This window comes from Somniosus microcephalus, chromosome 25, assembly GCF_052327205.1.
Source record: "Somniosus microcephalus isolate GS21.2 chromosome 25, FLI_Smic_1.0, whole genome shotgun sequence".
Taxonomy (NCBI): domain Eukaryota; kingdom Metazoa; phylum Chordata; class Chondrichthyes; order Squaliformes; family Somniosidae; genus Somniosus; species Somniosus microcephalus.
Genome location: NC_141011.1, coordinates 29142688 through 29163803, shown reverse-complemented (window position 1 = coordinate 29163803; position 21116 = coordinate 29142688). Strand labels below are relative to the sequence as shown.

General features: G+C 43.4%; 1 protein-coding gene across 1 annotated transcript; it reads left to right on the top strand.

The window, feature by feature from the left end:
* The first annotated feature begins 8378 nt into the window (after window positions 1-8378).
* hspb7 (heat shock protein family B (small) member 7) lies at window positions 8379-20832 on the top strand. The gene is made up of 3 exons (XM_085967002.1): window positions 8379-8707; window positions 11680-11813; window positions 17187-20832. The coding sequence occupies exons 1-3, from the start codon at window positions 8509-8511 to the stop codon at window positions 17370-17372; spliced, it is 519 nt and encodes a 172-aa protein (XP_085823128.1). The 5' UTR covers window positions 8379-8508; the 3' UTR covers window positions 17373-20832.
* Window positions 20833-21116: the final 284 nt, after the last annotated feature.

The window sequence follows — 21116 nt, the reverse complement described above, 5'->3', positions numbered from 1 at the left end:
AACAGTGCTAACCACTATGCCACCGTGCCCCCCTTCCATCATCATTTCCAGTGGCTACATCAAGAACCTGCCCATTTTTTGGGTGGTTGCTTGCAAATGAGGCTAAAATGACACTGTTACATTACATGCCCCATTTTCCATCAGTTCCACCTCATTCGGACTGTTTCACCTTCTCACCTATTTAAAATGGTCATCTAAGATCGCTAGGTACTCAGCAGAAGGCAGAAAAGAATTTAAAAGGCCCAGCATCAATGTTTTGACAAGATCAGTGCTCACGATTCGCACTGTTTCAGGATCACACCGAATTGGAAAATCTAAGGTCAGCTGTCTCCCCTGTCCCTCTCAGACTTTGGTGTTGTGTAGCCCAGAGGAACCAGCAAAGGGAGAAAATTTAGGGTGAAAAAATGATTGTGCGCATCTTCATCAAAGTGTAACACACATTTACAAAAATAACTACACAAGAATCATTTTAGACAAAACTTTCACTACAAAGTCTGTAAAAACGTGTGAAGGGACAAAAAAGCACTCTTTGCAATGTTTCACTGAGAATCCCAGCACCACTGCAGAATCCCAACTGAATGCCATTTTGAATTAATTCACAAATGTTTATACAAACAGAGAAAATGACAGGAGATGGGTAAAATCTTTCATTCTTATGATGCCAATTAAAAGAATAAAGACAAGAGTTCACCAAATAAAAGGAGAGACATAGCAGAATGGAACTGTAATGTGATCTCTCTGTTTCCTGAATATCAATATAAAATAAATATCACACGATAATAGTGAAATTTGGTCCACCACTTACAAATAAGTAAACAACACTTGAAAATTCAAGACATATTCTTACAGCTTTGTCAGAGTGCTATACTGACATTATATTTGGAGGGAAGCGGGCTCTGCTCTGGTATGAAGCTGCAGAATTTTCCACACATCCCAACATCCAGACGTAATCACCCTGATAGCACAAGAGTGATTTTCCATGAGGTAGACTGGCTACTGGGTTAAGCACGGAGGCTGACCTCAGCAGTCTAACCTTTAGTCCTGATTATTAGGCATACTAACATGAACAATACACGTCAACTGATCATGTCCTCACTCCTGAGACAAAGCAAGGATGACTAGAAGCAACTGCCATTCTCTCGCTGTAACATTTTATTTCAACGTATTTAGTGTGCTGCAGCCCCTCTATCTCAAGGATATGTCCTCACGTTAGCTCTCCTGAACTGCTAATCTCCTCAGGACACCAATATTTCTTACATGCACTATTTATTCACCAGGTCAGGGACCAAAGACTAGGCTCAGGCCTAGTCTGAAAGTGTTAACATAAAACAGGCAATTGCTTAAAAAATGGATGAGGTAGGTGGATTCAAGGATGATCGTGTTATGGTTAACCTTATTGAGCGTTGTGTAATGGATAATCTAAAAGTTTATTGTGACAACACCAGCTGCCAATTACTTAAACCAGCATTAATGGCTTACCCAATGTCCTTCTGTACAAAGCTTCCATAATGCAGTTTTGAACCATTTCCCAGTGAACTTGAAACAGATCACCTAAACCCAGTTCCAACAAAGCAATGTCATTCCACTTAGGAGTTCAGGCCTCTCCACGTGAATCCACACCAAGTCTGTCTTCTCCACTCTTGTGACACTACTACTCACTTGACCACTTGCGTTGTATACGACTTATTTCTGGCATCAAGTGGCAGGACAGGGTGCCTAACACTGATATTCTCAAACGCTGACGCTGCAATGTAACTGAAATTGAGGCCATGATCAAAAAGATCCAGTTGCGCTGGTCTACACGTCATTCGCATGCCTGATTGTGGAATTCCCAAAGCTGTCTTCTACGGCGAGCTGCAATCCGAATATCATAACAGTGGTGGGAAAATCAAAAGCTATAAAGATACCCTAAAGGCCGCCTTAAAAATCTTGCAAAATTAAGCCCTAGGAAGTCACAGCCACCGGCACCACAATGGTGTCACTTCTGCCAGGCCGGTTTCATTAAATCTGAGGCTGGAATATAACCGAGGGCTGTGGAGGCTCAGTCATTGAGTATACTCAAGACAGAGATCGATAGATTTTTGGATATTAAGGGAATCAAGGGATATGGGGATAGTGCAGGAAGGTGGAGTTGAGGTAAAAGATCAGCCATGATCTTATTGCATGGCGGAGCAGGCTCGAGGGGCCGAATGGCCTACTCCTGCTCCTATTTCTTATGTTCTTATGTAAGGTTAGGAGATCTAGCTGCTAAGCGCCAGGCAACTCATCTGTCCGCCTCATCTGGCGTCTATTGCGTTATGTACAGCCGTATACGCGTGCCCAGGATTGGGCTCTTCTCCTAGCAGCACACACCACCACAACTGAGACTTATCTATCGACTCAACAGGAGTACTCATTAAAAAAAAAGACTGCTCACTCAACACAACTCTTTTCCACACCGCTCGCCAGAATTTCACTTCTGGTGTGCTCTACAATCACCTTCAGTTTTGTTTCAGAAAACAAGGTACATCTCTGTAGCATTCATCACATACAGGAAGATGTGTCGATGTTTTACAGGGCAATGGAAATAAAGTCAAAAGCCAAGCAGGAGAGAAAAAGGAAAAAAAGAGCATTGAAGGTCAAAAGTACAATTGAAGAGGTCTTTTTAGCAGGCTTTTGAAGCAGAGAGGGAAGTGACGAGGCTTTGAGAGAGGGATTTGAGGGGGGTGATCATGATTGTTGGTCTGCTTTTTAACGAGGTTGTCAGTCCTACCAGCAATCTATCCTCAGGAGTCAAGGTTGTTTACAAAATATGAGGGGCACTGTGCTCGGAGGCACATAGAGCCTCACTGAAGTGTAACTTAATGCCTGGAATGAAAGAAGGACAATTAATAATTAAACTATTTAAAATGCAAATGAAACAGGAATATATGCTGCATTGTGCTGCTGGCCTGATCACAGAGAATTTTCAGATTTACACCAAATGCAGCATTTCTCAAGGTCTATCCACATGACTTACCACGATGTAGACAGGGGGGCGGGGGGTTGCAGGCATAGTGATTCCCACTCCAGGTTAAAATCGGGGCCATAATCAACATTTTTTGTTACCACTACAAAACAAACAGATAGTGGTTTCCCTAAAGACTGAAAACAACATGCAACGTGTTACAGTCGCAAAATACTGGGACGCTGGAAATCTGAAACAACAACAGAAAATGCTGGAAACACTCAGCAGGCCAGGCAGCATCTGTGGAGAGAGAAACAGAGTTAACGTTTCAGGTCTGTGACCCTTCATCAGAACTTGTTAGCCTGTCTTGGCAATCAACAATCACCTCACACCCACTGTGTTGGTAAGTTCCAGGTCCAGGGCATTTGGCAGGGCTGGACTAGACTATGCCCTTCCCTCAAGTTGTGAAAACAGGGAGATAAAAATCAGAGACAGAACCACTGACAGGGTTTTTAATAGAAAGCTGTGAGAGCACATTTTTGCCAGATTCAGAGGGTTAGGATGCAGGAGAGTATCTTCAAGTTATTTTGTTTAAGTCAAGTAAGACAATCCACTGATATGGGGAAGCACTGCATGTAGAAGCATAGCAGGTTTATTATATTGTATTATTAGATAGAGGTAGGGTGTACTGATGGGATTAAGTGAGTTCGATCATAACTGTTGCTCTGTATTTCACTTGATCTGCAATAAAGTAGCTTATGATTCATTTCCATGATCGTCTTATTAAGCATTTCTTGGTGTAATTTCGAAAGGTTTGGAGAGGCATGTGTAATAGCATGTGCGAAAGGCATGAATATCCAGTTCACGTCATTATGCTATTGCATAGTGGGCATAAGATGCTCAGACTGTTTACAGGAATGACTAGCACCACTGTATCTGAGAGAATAGGTAAGACACTAAGGGGGTGAAATTCCCCCAGAGGGCCATTTGGGGCGCTAACTGCAAAAAGTTTGAAACGTGAACGCCCAGCGCTAACGATTCTGAGCCTCACCTAAATTCCCTGACATCGCCCCAGAAGGGAGAGGGGTGAAAACCTGTAGTGCTGCCACTAACCTTCCACCAAATTTCGCGGGAGGTGCGGTTATCGCCTCAGGGGGCGCAAAGCCATTTGCTCCCCGTTAACGCCTCCCATCAGAGGTGCAAACGAGGGTAATTTCGCCCCCTGAACTTTTAATAGGGAACAAAGGCTGCCCAGGCAACTCCTTTATTCTGTGAAATTTTATGGTTCTGTTTACTATGTCTAACCCACAAAATAATTTTATATTGAATGTGAATCTCCTACAACAATTATAGAAGCTCAATATACAGACACATCCAAGCAGGAGCAGAGATCAGTCCCTCCATTACACCAAGAATGACACAGAGCGTGTGCACTTCCATCAGAGTAACAGTATAATCAGCCATGAGGATGTTGGCCTGAGCGAGAACACTCGACGTTGGTGCGCCTATCCTGCCAATGGATTTGAGGTGCCTGCTGTACATGGTCCATGTCTCTGAGGTATACAGCAGGGCGGGTATCACTGCTGCTCTGTAGACCATGAGCTTAGTGCCAGGTTTGAGGTCCTGGTCTTCAAACACTCTCTTCCTCAGGCGACCGAAGGCTGCACTAGCACACTGTCAGTGTTCTTGCTCAGGCCAACATCCCCAGCATCGAAGCTCTGACCACGCTCGATCAGCTCTGCTGGACGGGTCACATTGTCCGCATGCCCGATACGAGACTCCCAAAACAAGCGCTCTACTCGGAGCTCCGGCACGGTAAGAGAGCCCCAGGTGAGCATAGGAAATGCTTCAAAGACACCCTTAAAGCCTCCTTGAAAAAGTGTAACATCCCCACCGACACCTGGGAATCCCTGGCCCAAGACCGCACAAAGTGGAGGAGAAGCATCCGGGAAGGCACCAAACACCTCGAGTCTCTTCGCCGGGAGCAAGCGGAAGCCAAGCGCAAGGAGCGCACGTCAACCCAAGCACCCCACCCACCCGCCCCTTCAACCACTGTCTGCCCCACCTGTGACAGAGACTGTAGGTCCCGCATTGGACTCATCAGTCACCTGCGAACTCATTTTTAATGTGGAAGCAAGTCATCCTCGGTTCCGAGGGACTGCCTAAGAAGAAGAAGAAGACGACAACAATCAGCCATCTCAATAGATTGAAGGAACTTTCTTTGAGTGACTCACATTCCAATCATTGTCAAAAGTACATTTTAGATTTCTTGTATCTATACTCCTCTCCATCTTTTGGAGGTGGAAAAAGTCCAGGCTATGAAGGCCCCAATCAAGAGCAGCACCGAGAGTCTATATTATACTTCAACAATAAGATAACTTTTCTTGTTTTTTTAATCCTTATACTATAAACTCTACAAATTTTTTGTTTCCATAATCATACCAAGCATTAAGGTACTTAAAATATAGAGGATTAGAAAGTGGGTTTGAATCTTAATGCTTCCAGGCAGTATTACTGTGATGAGCCTTTTCTGAAAGTTCAGTATCATCACTGGTGGAAAGCCAGGGTTACTGCATATGTTTGAACGTGGATATCATTAAAAATTACAAATGCATGAACAATGTGATCAATTGAAATCAATGGAAAAGAAAACCGGGCAGTGTAAAACGGGCAGCCGATTCACAACCGCCCGCTTTCCGCTACCACCCAATATCTGGGTCGCTATTCTGTGTGCTCTCCAGTAGGCTGGTTTCAACAACTTTGGTGGAACAGCAATGGAATGGCTAGCCAGCAGCGAATAATAGCATTCGTTTCAGCACTTTAACTTTGGTCACCGTCTTCTCATATCTTGACTGCCTCTTCTTATATGAAGCTGATAAAGCCTAGCTGGATCATCTACTTCTCTTGAAGAAGTAAAACTCAGACTGACGCAACAGAATCCTTACTTTCTCTTAAATCAAGTCACCGCACCCTGAGGTGTAATGAAGTCTTGTCCTAAAAAGAAGCTTCCCCTCCTCTCAGCAAGTACAGTATTTATGTATAGAATCATAGAATAGTACAGCACAGAAGGAGGCCATTCGGCCCATCGAGTCATCGAGTGATGATACTGATCTTTCGAAGAGCAATCCAGTTAGCCCCACTTCCCCACTCTTTCCCCATATCCTTGCAATATTTTTCCTCCTTCAAGTATTTATCCAATTTCCTTTTGAAGGCTACTATTGAATCCGTATCCACCGCCCGATCAGGCAGTGCATTCCAAATCTTAACCACACATTGCATAAAAAAGTTTTTACTCATGTCGCCTTTGGTTCTTTTGCCAATCACCTTAAATCTGTGCCCTCTTGTTTTCGACCCTTCAGCCGTTGGAAACAGTTTCTCTTTATTTACACTATCTAAATCTTTCTTATTTTAAACACCTCTATCAAATCTCCTCTTAGCCTTCTCTGCTCTAAGGAGAACAACCCCAGCTTCTCCAGTCTATCCACATTAACTGTAATCCCTCATCCCTAGTGTATATATACAATCATGCATTTCTAAATCAATCTGTTTCATTAGAAGTGCAATCAAACATCCTAATAGGTTGAAAATGTTCTTTGAGTGCCATAAACCTTTATGATTGTCATAAGCATTTTCCTTCTCCCATTTTTCCTACATGTTGCTTCTTCAGATCCCTCCATCAGTAGTAGGTGCAGGAGATCAGAAATGTCACCTAGTCAGATACATTTTATTTATTCACAACTACCTATTCAGGTTGGCTTATCTCTTCACAGACTGTCCTTTCATGCATGTATGCCACCACTTCCATTTTCTTTTATTTAATCTTCTATTTAACCTGGTCTGGTGGAAAGAGATTAGTAAAGCAGAGATTAGTTGCCCAATCCCCGATAGCCCAATATCCATACATTTTTCCTGGTGGTCATTTAGAAAATGTTGTGTCTCCATAGCAGTGAGCTCTATCTGTATCCCTGGCGTTCCAAGCACTAATCAGTATGATCAGAATGGATATTCAGATTCAGCTTCACAAAGATCAGAATTCAAAACCCTAAGATCCAAGTTCAAATCGAACTTCTGAACGATATCACATTCATGCTCCCCATGTTCTACTGCTTTAAACATGAACTTGTTTGAAATGATAAGGCTTTTGACAGTGTATTTCACAGCTTGTGAAACATTCATGACAGAATGTAACCAGAGATTTTTCATTCAGCTGTTCTGTAGGAATTGTTTAAATGAGTTGCAACTTTCCTAACAACTTTATTGACTGAATGCACAGCCATTTATGTTCAAAAGGTCATGTCAGACTTTTCTCGAATCTTCACAATTGTCCCAATCGGATACTAGGGGGGTGAAATTCCCCTCGCTTGTGCCTCCAATGGGAGGCGCTAACGAGGCGCAAATGGCTTTGCGCCCCCCCCACCGAGGCGATAACTGCGCCTCCTGCGAAATTCGGCAGGAGGTTAGTAGCGGCGCTACTGGTTTTCGCCCCGATCTTCTGCGCCCAGAGATCATGATGTCATCTCCAGGCGCATCACCCCGTTAGCGCTTCCAATGCAAAATTCCCATTTTTCGCCTGCCTGTGCACCTCTGTTTTTTTAGCAACAGGTTCGGCAGGCGTTTTCCAGTCAGAAGGCCTGTGGAGGAGCGCTATTTAGAGGCGTCCACTTCTGGTTGTTGTTTGTGTCGGCCGGGACACCAAACTTTTTGCTGCTCAGAAGCCGAGAGCCCTTTTGATTATTGGAAGCATTTTTGAGATTTCAGAGTTTGCTGCTGAATAAAGAATCTTCATTTGCATTAGGGTGTGATTTGTTGGTTATTAGGCAGTTCTTCTCAGAGCAATGAAAAGGGTCTGCAGTATGTGTCTGTTCTCCTTGAAGCAAGCAAAGCTGCAAATGAGCATCTGCTGAATGATCGGACCTCCCCTTTAAGAGGTGCAAAGAAGCAGCGTGAGCGCTCAAATCTGTTTGAAACTCAACTGAAATTCGGCAGCTCTCTGGTGTTAGCGCCCCTGCAGCGCCGCACTGAGGACATTAGCGCCCCTCTCCCTTCCTGGGGCGACATCAGGGAATTTAGGTGAGGTTTGGAATCATTAGCGCTGGGCGCGAACTTTTCAAACTTTTTGCAGTTAGCGCCCCAAATGGCCCTTCAGGGGAATTTCACCCCCCAAGTCTAAATAAAGAATTTTCCAGTTTTGGGATAGCAGAGCTGCAGCTTTAACAAGAATTGCATTGCTAGGAGTCAAATTGCTTTTTTAGGTTCTCCATTGAGCTGGGCTGGAATGCGTGCTATGAGGACACATTCCTGGATCACTCCGTTTGTTTGGAGGACTCTGCCGACCTTTCATCTGTTAGAATTTTCACAACTGCATGCCTGATGTGGCCAGAGCTAAAATTAACATCAAGTTTTGACATCAGCAGTCAGGCTAGTTGGCAGGAGTCTGTATAAAAGCACAGTAGAATACCATCGGAGCACAAAAGACGATTCAGTCTTCGGAAGCGTATCCAGTATTACCTGACCATTGAGGGTTGCTAGAACGTGTGTGCTGCTGAATTTGATATTTGAGATTAAAAGTTCATCTGCCTTCCATGAGTGTAAAATCCTCGACTGCTTTCAGATCTGAGCGTTGCTTTCATCAGAACACCACTTCCTCCTCCTCTTCCTCGGGTCCGAGCTTGGATCAGTGCATGGATAAAACAAGGGGTCTCTTTGGGGACGAGTTTGAAAAGTCCTCAATCCTCCATGGAAGCTTCTTGAGGCCACGAAATGAGCAACTGGGATTTTCAGGCAAGTGAGAACTGTCCAGAGCAACAAATGCACCATTTTACCAACACCAAAACGCACTGAAGAATTGAAGTGCTGTCCTAGTTTTATTTAAATTAATACTGCTATTTAAAATTTGAAGTTGAGGCTTACATCTCCTGAAAAAAAATGCACACACAAAACAAAGATCTAATTTCACAGAAACAGAAAATAATGATCAATAAATCACAGAAAAATGGAGTGATTGTGACCTAGAGCATTTTGAGGACTCCCAGGGGATTATAGCTGGGCAAAAGCTTAAAATCTTTGAAAAAGATAAATATACAATCAAGGCAGATAAAATTAAATGAAAGTTTCTTGCCAGATTCAAATTAATCAAATTCATACTTTGAAATGAGTGTTGCTATACATTAGCTTATTTTGGAAATGTGTGCATTTGTCTGAACACGTATGGTTATGCATATGTACGTATATTCATTTAATTACCCTAATAAATGTTAGGGACAAATTAAAACACCTAAACATGATTATGCAAAATAAGAAAAAATTCTATGGATGTTAACTGTATACTAACCTAGGGGCAGAAAGCTAACTAAAGTACAAGATTAGTCTAAGACTAGAGCATGAACCAGCGGGTCTCATACTGGAGTAGCAGATTGAGAGGACGACAGCGAAAACGCACATGGTAAAAACTGAGCATGCGGCGATAATTTAAGGTACTTTTCAACTGTGAATTTCAATCCTGCCTTGCTGTCTCAACCTCGGAGTGACATTCCAAATTTTAAAATGATTGCCAAGTTTAAAACCATTGGTCCTAGACTTCTTTCTGGAGTTACGAGTGTTGAGGGGTAAAGCAAAATGTGCTTAATTTGTTTTTTTCACATTTCTCAGTTAGAGGGAACACTTTATTGTATTTTGATGGCATATAGACTCAAACTATGTACTATATAACACAGAAAGATGTAAATCCTTCTGATTGACAAGTGTACAAAATACAAATTAATCTGTAAACAACTCTCTTAATCTGTAAAACGATAGCAAAATACTGCAGATGCTGGAAATCCGAAATAACAACAGAAAATGCTGGAAAAATTCAGCAGGCCAGGCAACATCCGTGGAGAGAAATTAGAGTCAACGTTTCGGGCGAAACCCTTTTTCAAAACTGGAAAGGAAATGAAATAGATCGAAGGCAGGGCTGCGATAGAACAAAAGAAGTAAAGAGACATTAAGAGGTATTCAAAACCAGACGAGATGGTAATAGGACAGTGGAGACAAAAGACGGCTCAGATTAGGTGTGAAGTGTACTGGCAGGATGAGAGACAGCTGCCATGTGGGAGAGAGAAATAAAAGGAAAGTGGGGGGGGGGGGGAAAGGGAAGACCCAAAACAAAGGGGTGGGAAAAAAAAGTTAAAATGTAATAGGGGCCGAGGTTATGATCTGAAATTGTTGAACTCGATATTGAGTCCGGAAGGCTGCAACGTGCCTAATCGGAAGATGAGGTGCTGTTCTCTTAATCTGTATTTGTAGAAACCATAATAATGCATTAAACTAATTTTAATCACATGATAGTACAAAATCTGAAAATCTCAAGGTTATTTGAATAATTATGACACTTTGCACAGTAAAGTCAAGTCTCCCTGGTTTTTAATCTTTGTCCCTGATGTTTAAGGCGTGTGACCCTGATTTTCAAGTTTGCAGATTACGAGATATGTAGTGAATGATCCAGCAAGCATCGAGAAACCTCATACACACAGAACCCCAAGAGCACCAAAAGTTGCTTGGTGTCTTTCGTGTACAGACGTCCATATAGAAAAGTTAGAAAGGAATTAGAATTAAATAAGTACGAAAGAGAAAAAAAAGAAATAAAGAGAATGCTATATTAAAAAAAGGGAGTATCCCTCAGGGTTCAGTGGGTAAGTTCACCAGGTAATGCAACAATCACACAGACCAGATAGGTCCCAGGTCAATCTTTGGCTTGTGCTGTTAGCCAATCTCAATACGGATGGTGCTCGGGGTATTACAGTTAGCCTCAGAATCATCACGTTGAGGGACAGATGAGGGGAATTTCTGCTCCTGATCTCGTTCTTGTGAACCTACTGGAAGAGTATGTATGTGGATGTCAGGTAAGAGTCAGCTGTGTTAAGCCTCATGATTCAATAGCACACTGACACTCACTGCTTAGGTTTACACATAAAGTATGGCCACTTTGTTGAGACACTGGAGGTCTGCCAGCATCTATAGAACCATTTTAACAGCCTTCAGAAAAGGGTGGCTAAGAGGATTAAAAAAAAGAAAAATTGGAAGAGAAAACAATAGAGAGATAAATGAGTAACTGGGAGCCAAAGAAGAACAAAGAGGAGTAAGAAAAATTTCATTACAAAGAAAACAAATCAAATGGCACTCCAATAACCAGGCCTCATTTTAGACTAGTTCTACTCTACTTTGTTTAATTTTGCTATGTTTGTGGATGCAAGTTGTTGGATCATAGTTTGTTTACCTCCATCTTGTCTATATCTGTTGTGGTATAGTGAGCTCCATTAAAGGCTTCTGAATTCGATTTGGATAACTCATATTCCAAATGCATCTTCCTACTCATTTGCTATTATGTATTACTGCTTCATCAGAATGAAAAGAATATGTTCTCCATAATCTGCCTGGAGATGGAATGTTAATGGGATGGAAAGGTCACACTGCTGATTTCAAATTAAAGGCATGTGGGCATGGTAATGACTCATGCTTTTTAACATATTGCTGTAAATATCATTCACATATTTGATACCAAATTGTTGGTTTGGTTTATTATCGCACTTATATAGAATTGACTCCAGCACTAATTCTCAATAACTAAACATCTACATACAGTGATTTGCCCCTCTGTGAACCGCATCCCATTACAATGGACAGAGTCCAACTCATCCAACAAAACATACACTGTCCATTTCACCCAAATACAAGCATAGCTGATGGGTTTGCACAATGTGTTTTACCCCAAACAGGCCGTCCAGGAAACATGGGGAACGTAAAAACCCTGGGAGACAATTACCAGTTCACAGTAGATGTGAGCGACTTCTCACCTGAAGATATTATTGTTACCACCTCCAACAATCAGATTGAAGTCCATGCTGAGAAGGTAAGGCATCATTATCAAGCTCTTGATCGCTGTCATACCTAAAATTTACAGCTGAAGAGAGAATATCCTCATTGGGCTTCAGTTGGGTCAACTGTACATACCTTCAGGATATATATTACTGTACTATTGGTGCTTCCAGTCACTGTATTTGATACACCCAAGGACTTTCACTTTAACAACTCCTGCACACCTTATCCTGTCATACAACATGCATACAGTATAATGCTCAATTAAGACCAACTCTCAAACACACATTCCATAACTTTCACAGCCTACCGTACAGCCCAACATCTGTAAACCACCATATCCCTGTCTTCTGGTCAGAAGGAGGTTTTGTCCTCTGTCCAGAGGAGGTTGCTGCAAGGTTGTCATCATGTGAAATACCACCAGTAACATTTACAGTGCCCAGTGGTACATGACATGGTGAAAGTGTGAGGGCAGAGTACAGAGGTGTATTACCTCCACTTCCCACCCCCACTCCACCCTGCAATGAATTTTGAATCACATTGGGTTTTTAATTATCTTCCTCAGATCTTTAACTCAATTTCAACTTTTTCTTTTACATACTAGGCTTAATGAAAAACAGATGAGCTGTATTTCATCACTTCTAAAAATAACTCTGGCTCTCAGCTCACCTCCCATTTAGTAAAGGCCCAAACTAAAACCATGCTCAATCTGGGGATATTGGGAATTCATTCTAAGAATTGCACATTCCAAATGGATTTCAAGCCATTTCCAGCTGAAATTGGGGTTTTTCCTAAAGTGCCAAATATTCACAGAATCATAGAATGATACAGCACAGAAGGAGGCCATTCAGCCCAACATGACTTGTGCTGGCTCTTTGAAAGAGCTCCCAATTAGTTCCACTCCCATGCTCTTTTCCCACAACCTTGCAAATTTTTCCCCTTCCAGTATTTAGCCAATTCCCTTTTGAAAGTTATTGTTGAATCTATTGCCACCGCCCTTTCAGGCAGTGCATTCCAGATCACAGCTCACTGCATTAAAAAAAAGTTTCCTATTCGTTGGAACCAAATACTTCCTTCACCAAATTGTTTCAGGGAACTTGTGTCAGCTTAACATTTTACACAAAAAGGGGCAGAAAATGTTGGCAGCCTGTCAGCATCTAAAAAGACATTTTCCTGTATAAATAAATGAAGCTTCAGTCCGCCGCCTGGCAGCAACCCGCCCAGCGCCTTCTCCTCAGGCCTGGCTCGGCTCACGGTGATTCTCCACCTCGACCGCAAATTCCCACCGAGATACCGGCCCCGGAACCGCTGAAAAGACGTGTGCGGGGGGCGGGTGTCTGCTGGAGGGCGGGTCATGTGAGGGGAAAGTGAGGCACAGCGGTAACGGACCCGGATTTTTGGCGGGGGTAAAAAAAGCTCACAATCTCTCGTTTTGTAAAGGCAACGAGTGGCCTAGCTGCCGGAGTCGAGCCCGTTCTGACGAGTCTATCAAGTGTGAGCGTTCCCGCCCAAAACCCCCTCCTCTGGTCAGCTCGGCGCATTCTCCGCCTGTCATGGGAGCATCTTCCACACGTTGGCTGCTGTATAACATGGGCGCAACGACTGGCAAGGCCATTTGTTCCCATGGGTTATACAGGAATAGGTCCCACCCCCGACCCCAGCGCCAGCGCCATCCTGGAACTGCCCCAGTGCTTCTCCCAAATCCTTTATACATGGTTGTGCCTCCTTAAGAAGATTCATATTGTGTCACTCCATCTTGTACCAGTCCTCCAGTTTTGCACTCATGATGCCATTAAATAAATCTGCTTACATCCACACCATAACAACAACTTGCATTTCTGCAGCACTCCTCATTTGCAGGAAGTGGTCTTATATAAAACAGTTAAAAACAAAAAAAGCCTAAAGCCCATCAAAGCACATTTCCCCAGTACCCCAGCTCACCAATTACAGCATCCAACTACATTTTGAAAATCTCCAATGATTTTGCATCTATTATGCTGTCTGACATTATTCCAAACATTTAGCAATCTTTGAGTAAATAATTTTTCCTAAGATCTGTTTTAAATTTATTTTTCACAAACTTAAATTTATTTCCTCTTTCCTGGTCCTACTTTCTGGCTTTAAAAAAAAAGTAATATTTTTGGCTTATCTTACCTGCACAGTTTAATATTCTATTCACCTCAATGAGGTCCCTCCCTAACCTCCACCTTTATAGAGCATCAGCATTTTAAGAAAATGAATCATAGTTGCTCAATCATTATTTCACGCTTGAAAATAAACTCAACTCATGGGGGGAAAATTCAGTATCGCCCCGTTTGGGGCGTGCTTATTGGCCATGCGCAAAGTTTAGCGCCTGCCGCTAATTATCGCCTCCGACTGCAAACTTGGCTTTTATCGCCCCTGGAGTTGATTGGAGCGCTAAATCAGGCGCTACACACCTCTCTTAAGGCACAAAGGCCGAGGAGCTACCTCAGAGCACTGGCAAAGCTTATGTGATGTCAGTCAGCAATGGAACATAGACACAATGGCGCCGGCTAGCTCTTAAAGGAGAGGGTTGATCCTGCTCTCCATCCACATCCTGCTCATTGCAGCCTTGAATCTCGGCCTGGAGAGACCTGTACATCAAATCTGCTGGAAAGAACAATGGAGAGACCCAGGGAAAGAGCTCAGAGTGCAGCCCTCACAGTCTCTTCTAAATCGATACAAGGAAGGGCAAATCAAAATGAACCTGCAAAGTGCTGCTCAGTACCCAAAACTCCTTCACACAGCATTGAATCTCTCCAGAAGTCTCTCTCTCTCAGAATGCGTGGTGCAAAAATGTCACCAACAAAAAAAGGCAGGAAGCGGTCGCCTTTAAATAGCGCTCCCCCATTCCCTTCCTGACTGCAAAACGCTCCCCTCAACCTGTCATTGCTAGCGGCAGGGGGCGCCACTCAATATCCGGTCCGGGGTGCTACCGGGGCGTTGCGCACTCGACTGACGTCACGATCTGCCGGCGCAGGAGATCGTGGCGGTAGTGTTTAGTGCCGCCGCAAAATGTCTAGTTAATTTCGTGAGCGGCGCAAACATCGCCGCACACGGGCGCTAGTTGCTTTGCGCCCCATTAGCGCCCTCTTAAGGCGCTAATGTGAGGCGCAAACCAACTGAATTTTTCCCACATGGTGTCTTTTAATAACTAAATGTCCTGCAGGGAAAGGAGCCTGCTATCCCTTCCTGGTGAGGCTTACATATGATTCGACTTCCAATGTAGTTATCTCTTAATATTATCTGAAGTGGGCTAGCAAGGCACTCGTTTGTAAAAAAAAAATTGCAAGAAGAATGCCCACCACATTTTAATCATTTGTTCTTGGGATGCGAGCAACATTGGTACGGCAGTATTTGTTGTACATCCCTAGTTGCTCTGAGGGCATTAAAAGTCAACCACAAAGCATGGAGCTGGAGTCACATGAACTTCAGAACAGTTCTGCCACCCCCTGAAGGACATTAGTGAAATAGCTGGATACTTCAATAATCCAGCAGTTTTCACAATAATTTTCTGGTGCCAGTGCAGATTACCAGGTTTATTCAATCCAATTTCCAACTTGCCATAGTGGGAATATGAACTCACAAACTCTGGGTTACTGGTCTAAGCCTATAACCATTAGGCTACTGTACCCACTGAGTACTATCTTATGCAAACAATAAAACTGTAACTTAACAAAAAAACATTAAAGTTAACTTAACAAGTTAAATCAAAATTTTGTTGCCGGGGGTGATGATGCACTCCAGTCCCTCCGGTGCCCACCGGTCGCGGAAGGTCTCGAGCGTGCCGGCGGACACCGTGTGCTCCATCTCCAGGGCGCGAGTACCCACTGTGTAAGGTAACTAGGACCTGTTAATAAATACAGCCTTACCAGTGCCAGTGACATCCCAGGAACAAATTAAACAAATACACACTTAAGGGTAAATGTTCTGCTTGCACACAACTGGCACTAAGCATTATCTGCTGAAATCACATATTGGGAAATTGAGCATGCACAGCCCACAATTTTCTATCTGTTAATTTTAATAGGCAGAAATGCCGAGAAACTCCAGTATGATTTGGACAGGTTGGGTGATTGGGCAGATGCATGGCAGATGCAATATAATGTGGATAAATGTGAGGTTATCCACTCTGGTGGCAAAAACAGGAAGGCAGATTATTATCTGAATGGCAATAGATTGGGAGAAGGGGAAGTGCAACGAGACCTAGGTGTCCTTGTGCACCAGTCGCTGAAGGTAAGCATGCAGGTGCAGCAGGCGGTTAAGAAGGCAAATGGTATGTTGGCCTTTGTAGCGAGAGGGTTCAAGTACAGGAACAAGGATGTCTTGCTGCAGTTGTACAGGGCCTTGATGAGACCACACCTTGAGTATTGTGTGCAGTTTTGGTCACCTTATCTGAGGAAGGATGTTCTTGCCATGGAGGGAGTGCAGCGAAGATTCACCAGACTGATACCTGGGATGGCAAGAATGATGTATGAGGAGAGATTGGGTCGATTGGGCTTATACTCGCTGGAGTTTAGAAGAATGAGAGGGGATCTCATTGAAACTTATAAAATTCTAACAGGACTAGACAGACTAGATGCAGGAAGGATGTTCCCGATGGCGGGGGAGTCCAGAACCAGGGGTCACAGTCTAAGGATAAGAGGTAAGCCATTTAGGACAGAGATGAGGAGGAATTTCTTCACCCAGAGAGTGGTGAACCTGTGGAATTCTCTACCACAGAAGGCAGTTGAGGCAAATTCATTAAATATATTCAAGAAGGAGTTAGATATATTTCTTAAGGCTAAAGGGATCAAGGGATATGGGGAGAAGGCAGGGACAAGGTACTGAATTTGGATGATCAGCCATGATCTCATTGAATGGCGGAGCAGGCTAGAGGGGCCGAATGGCCTACTCCTGCTCCTATCTTCTATGTTTCTATGTTTCTATGAAAATCATGGGCTGCCACAGGTGATTTCCCAAAATGTGCTGCTGGTGGATGAGGCTCTGTTCCCAGAGTGCACAAAAAGAAAATTCACCCTTTAGCACGCTCAGTTCTAGAATCACCCTCCTTGGCCTTCGTTGGACCTCTCCAACATACCAGTGTCTTATAAAGGTGGGGTGAGCAAATCACATTATTCATTGCATTTGGCACTAGCAACATTTGTAATTTAACACCAAAACAATTAAAATGTTAAAGACTCTCATGCCTTTGGTGTGACACCATTATGTAACATTGAAAATGTCTTCAAAATTGACAGCCCTTGTGCTCCCAACAAGAAAAATGCTGCTCATTCCCATCACTGCCAATACCCTTGAGGCAAGAGTGAGTCTGTCCAAATGTGGGAGTAGGCCCGCAGTTTCCAAATGCTCAAATGCCTATAAAGCAAATGTCTTTCATTTTCAGCTTGCTGCAGATGGAACTGTAATGAACACGTTCACACACAAATGTCAGCTACCAGACGATGTGGACCCCACCTCTGTGACGTCCGCCTTGGGTGACGATGGGACGCTGACAATTAAAGCGAAGAGGCACCCAGCCAAGCACACTGAGCATGTGCAACAGACTTTCAGAACTGAGATTAAGATCTGAGCAGGGAGGGATGAGAGCTACTTCATGGTAATGCGGGGTGGTGTTTGTTAATGCCAGTAGTAGTGTATCAGTAATGCAGAATGCAGCATGTGCTGGTGTTTGTTTAACACTGCACCCTGCCAACGTACCATTGTAAAATATCATCTCAACTCTTGTAAGCATGGAAACATTAAGCAAAGCCTGTGCAATAAGATATTTGACACCTTCTATCACATTATTTAGTAATTCCATTTATATTATGTATCCATTACTAATCTACGACTCACAATACAGTGGCAGACCTATTTGAATGCTTACCTGTTCCGTAATGGCTGATAGGTTCATTATATGGAGATGATAATGGTGATAATCAATGCTCTGAGTGTGTGAATGGTCTTGTACTGTAAGGCATAAAGATCAGTAACATCGGTAGCATTTCTTATCAGTTGACCCCTCCTAGGTTTAATTTTCCTGTATATGTGTTTTGTATATAGATTTGCATCATTACACTGTATTTTGTTATTTAACAAGAGATTAATTTCCGTGACTTAGACAAGTGTAAAAGAGAGTGTATGTTGCTAATAGCATTATAGAGGAATGGTTCCAGAACATAAGGATATAAAGCTCTTCAGGAATAGGAAAAGGCCAATACATCCAACAGTCCTGTCCCTTTTTCATAGATGAAAATTAAAATTCTATAATATGCCCAAAAATCAATGTGTGACTCTCCACTTAAGTCATGATGCTGCCATCTTACCATAAGACTGCAGTTCTAGCGATGGTGTAACTGCAGGGTGCTCCTCTGATGTTGTAAATGCTTAAAAACCTTCAATAAAATAATTTAATCATCAGACCAAAAAGCATACCTGGTCAGAGTGCTAACCCTGTGAAATGATAACTGTGGCCACAGGTGGTGGTGGCGGGGTGGGGGGCAGGTGGGGGGGGGGGTGGGGAGAGCGGTAATGCCTTTATTCAGACAACTAAACTAAGCTTATGGCAACTGGGTCTGAGCCGTCCCTTTAATCAGTGGTGTTACTGTGTCCAGATAAGCCTACGGGTTCTCAGCTCTTATTGCCGATTCTTCACTCCAAAAGCAATTTACAATAAAAACAGCTTCTGTTCATCTCTGACGATGGCAAAGTTAACTCTTTATAACGTATTTATTGCAACCGGTACATCCACGATCTTTTGATAAAATAAGAAGCTATGGATGATAAAAAACCATGAAAGCTCATCCTATTAAGGTCTTGGCCTTGCCTTTGGGTCAGACGGCCATCGGTTCAATCCCCACTCCACAGACTTACCATAGTGTGAATTGAACCGAGGTCCTGTCTGCCCTCTCTAGTGGACTTTAAAGATCCTATGGCACTATTTGAAGGACAGCAAGGGAGCTCTCCTGGTGTCATGGCCTACAAATATTTCTCAACCACCACCACAACCAAAATAGATTATCAAGTCATTTATCCCATAGCTGTTTGTGGGACTTTGCTGTGTGCAATTAGCTGCTACATTTCCCTACATTAGAACAGTGACTACACTTCAAAAAAGAAATACTTCATTGGCTTTGAAGTGCTTTGGGTATCCTGAGGTCATGACAGGTGCTATATAAATGCAAGTTTGTTCTTTCTTTCTGTAGTCCACAAACTTTCTCATTATAGCAGCCAGTTGTATTTTGAATAACCCAATGCTTTTGCCCTAATACCTGGCAGATTATTGCAAACATTTATTACTTTATTACTTTTTAAGTACAGAAGTTCTTCCTAAATTTATTTTTCATTCATTTAAATTATGTCCTCTGGTCTTACTTTCTTGGTTTACTTCAAATTAATATTCCACATTTATCTTGTCTATACCATTTAACAAATATACCTTGATGAGGACCCCCTTAACCATCTTCCTTCTACACTGTAAAACTTGAGTTTCATTCATTTTCATTATTACTTGACATAGTTTCCTGGGTGCCAGCACCTCACTCTAAATATTAACACATATTGTATTAAGAACAGCACCAGATCATTCTGTATAATGACACTCTTATGCCACAGCACCAGGCATTCTTCTGATTCAAGCTTATTGCTTCGAGGAATTTCAATTAACCTTGTTGAGAACACATAGAGTTGTCATGAATTCTCTTGAAAGTAGACAATGAAATTACAGGGCTTAGAGGCTTTCCATGGTTTTACATCTGAGACATACATCATTAGTCAAGGGTTTTGAGGGTTCACACTTACTCCTCCCACACACACAATCTGATCAAACAAGATGACACAACTATGCTGCAGTTTCACATTGTGTTATGCTCTTCACCATACTCATTAATTGCAAATGGTGCTGTCCTCTCTAAAACATCTTGGGGGAAAAGTTGAGTCGCACCCCCTTTGGGGCGCTAACTTCAGCGGGGCACACTCCCGCAGCCAATTTTTCCAGGTAGCGCCCCGAGAGGGAGGAGGGGCTCTTCTGGAAGCGCCCCGCGTCCCTCTTGGGGTGCTGCGAGGCAATGGCGCTGCGGCATGTCGCGCCACGGTACTGCAGGCCTTCCTCCCCTTATTAAAAGAGTGCCGGGCTCACGGAGAGCTGCCGGCACCCCGCGGGGGGGGGGGGCTTCACGGGGACTGGGGACAGCAACAGGAGCAGGTGCTGGCAGGCGGCCAGCGACAAAAATGGCCGCCCACCACTTCCCCTTTAACTAGCGCCGCCCCGGTCGCAGGTAGGCCCCCCTGCCCCCATCGGACATAGCGTCCGGCGGTAAGTCAGGGGACACTACCGAAGATCGCAGCCGGGGCACGAGCGGGGCACTGCGTATGGTGATGACATCATCGCCAGCGGCGCAGCGCCACAGGGCGCTAACAGTTACCGCCACCGCTAACCTCCTGCTGAATTTCGCGGGAGGCATTGGTGGCACCGCGCCCAGGCGCTAGTTGCTTTGCACCCCATTAGCGCCCTCTTAGGTGCTAACGGGAGGCGCAAAGCAACCGAATTTTCCCCCCCTTCAGTCTCAGTTTGGGGGTGGGGGTGGGGGCGGTGAACAAGGTGTTGTAAAGGAAGGAATCATCAATCCAATGCTGACGCTTAGTTTCCTACTGCTGAAGTTCTTGTTCCGCACTTTTAGCAAGGTCAGTCATTGAAGCGGATAGCCACTTCTGCTAGCCTCTACAAGTGCAAGAGAGGATAACTACACATGTTTGTCAGATAGAACAGTGTTGGTGAATCATGGATGTTACAGGATATTTGAGATTTATTTTGAGTCTATATGTGCACTTGAATCCACACACAGTACAGAGCATGCCATTTTGGAAAAGAAATTCTGGGAAGTTCTTGATAGCTCATTTTTACCCCATTCTAATGTTTTCCTCACTTATAGTCAGCACTAGTATTGATGTTACCTTTACATAAATACAGTAAATGTGTTTCTTCTTTCCTATTGTATCTAACAGAATTCCACTGTATCTGTATTTTAATGAATAAATATACTCCTTTCTGATTTTGTGGAAATTGAGTCTCTACTGTTCTGGAGGATATGCAGAGCAACATGTTCTCACGAAACTATGATTGTCACATGCACTGACCTTCATTGCTTCAGAATAGTGTGCTTTCGTGATATTTAAGGGGATATCCAAAACAGGGCCATACCCTGCTGAATATTGTCCCCTGTCATTGAACTCTACGTGGTCCTATGCATCTACTCTGAAGCCGTGCCTAACAGCTAGGAGCAGTCACAAGGAGGTGAAGCAGTCAGGGGGCGAGGGGTTCCGTCTCAAACAGAGC

Coding starts and splice junctions, on each gene's coding strand:
- hspb7 (XM_085967002.1), top strand. CDS start 8,509: ATGAGTGTAAAATCCTCGACTGCTTTCAGATCTGAGCGTTGCTTTCAT. Junction 8,708..11,679: donor TGAGCAACTGGGATTTTCAG/GCAAGTGAGAAC, acceptor TACCCCAAACAG/GCCGTCCAGGAAACATGGGG. Junction 11,814..17,186: donor TTGAAGTCCATGCTGAGAAG/GTAAGGCATCAT, acceptor TTTCATTTTCAG/CTTGCTGCAGATGGAACTGT.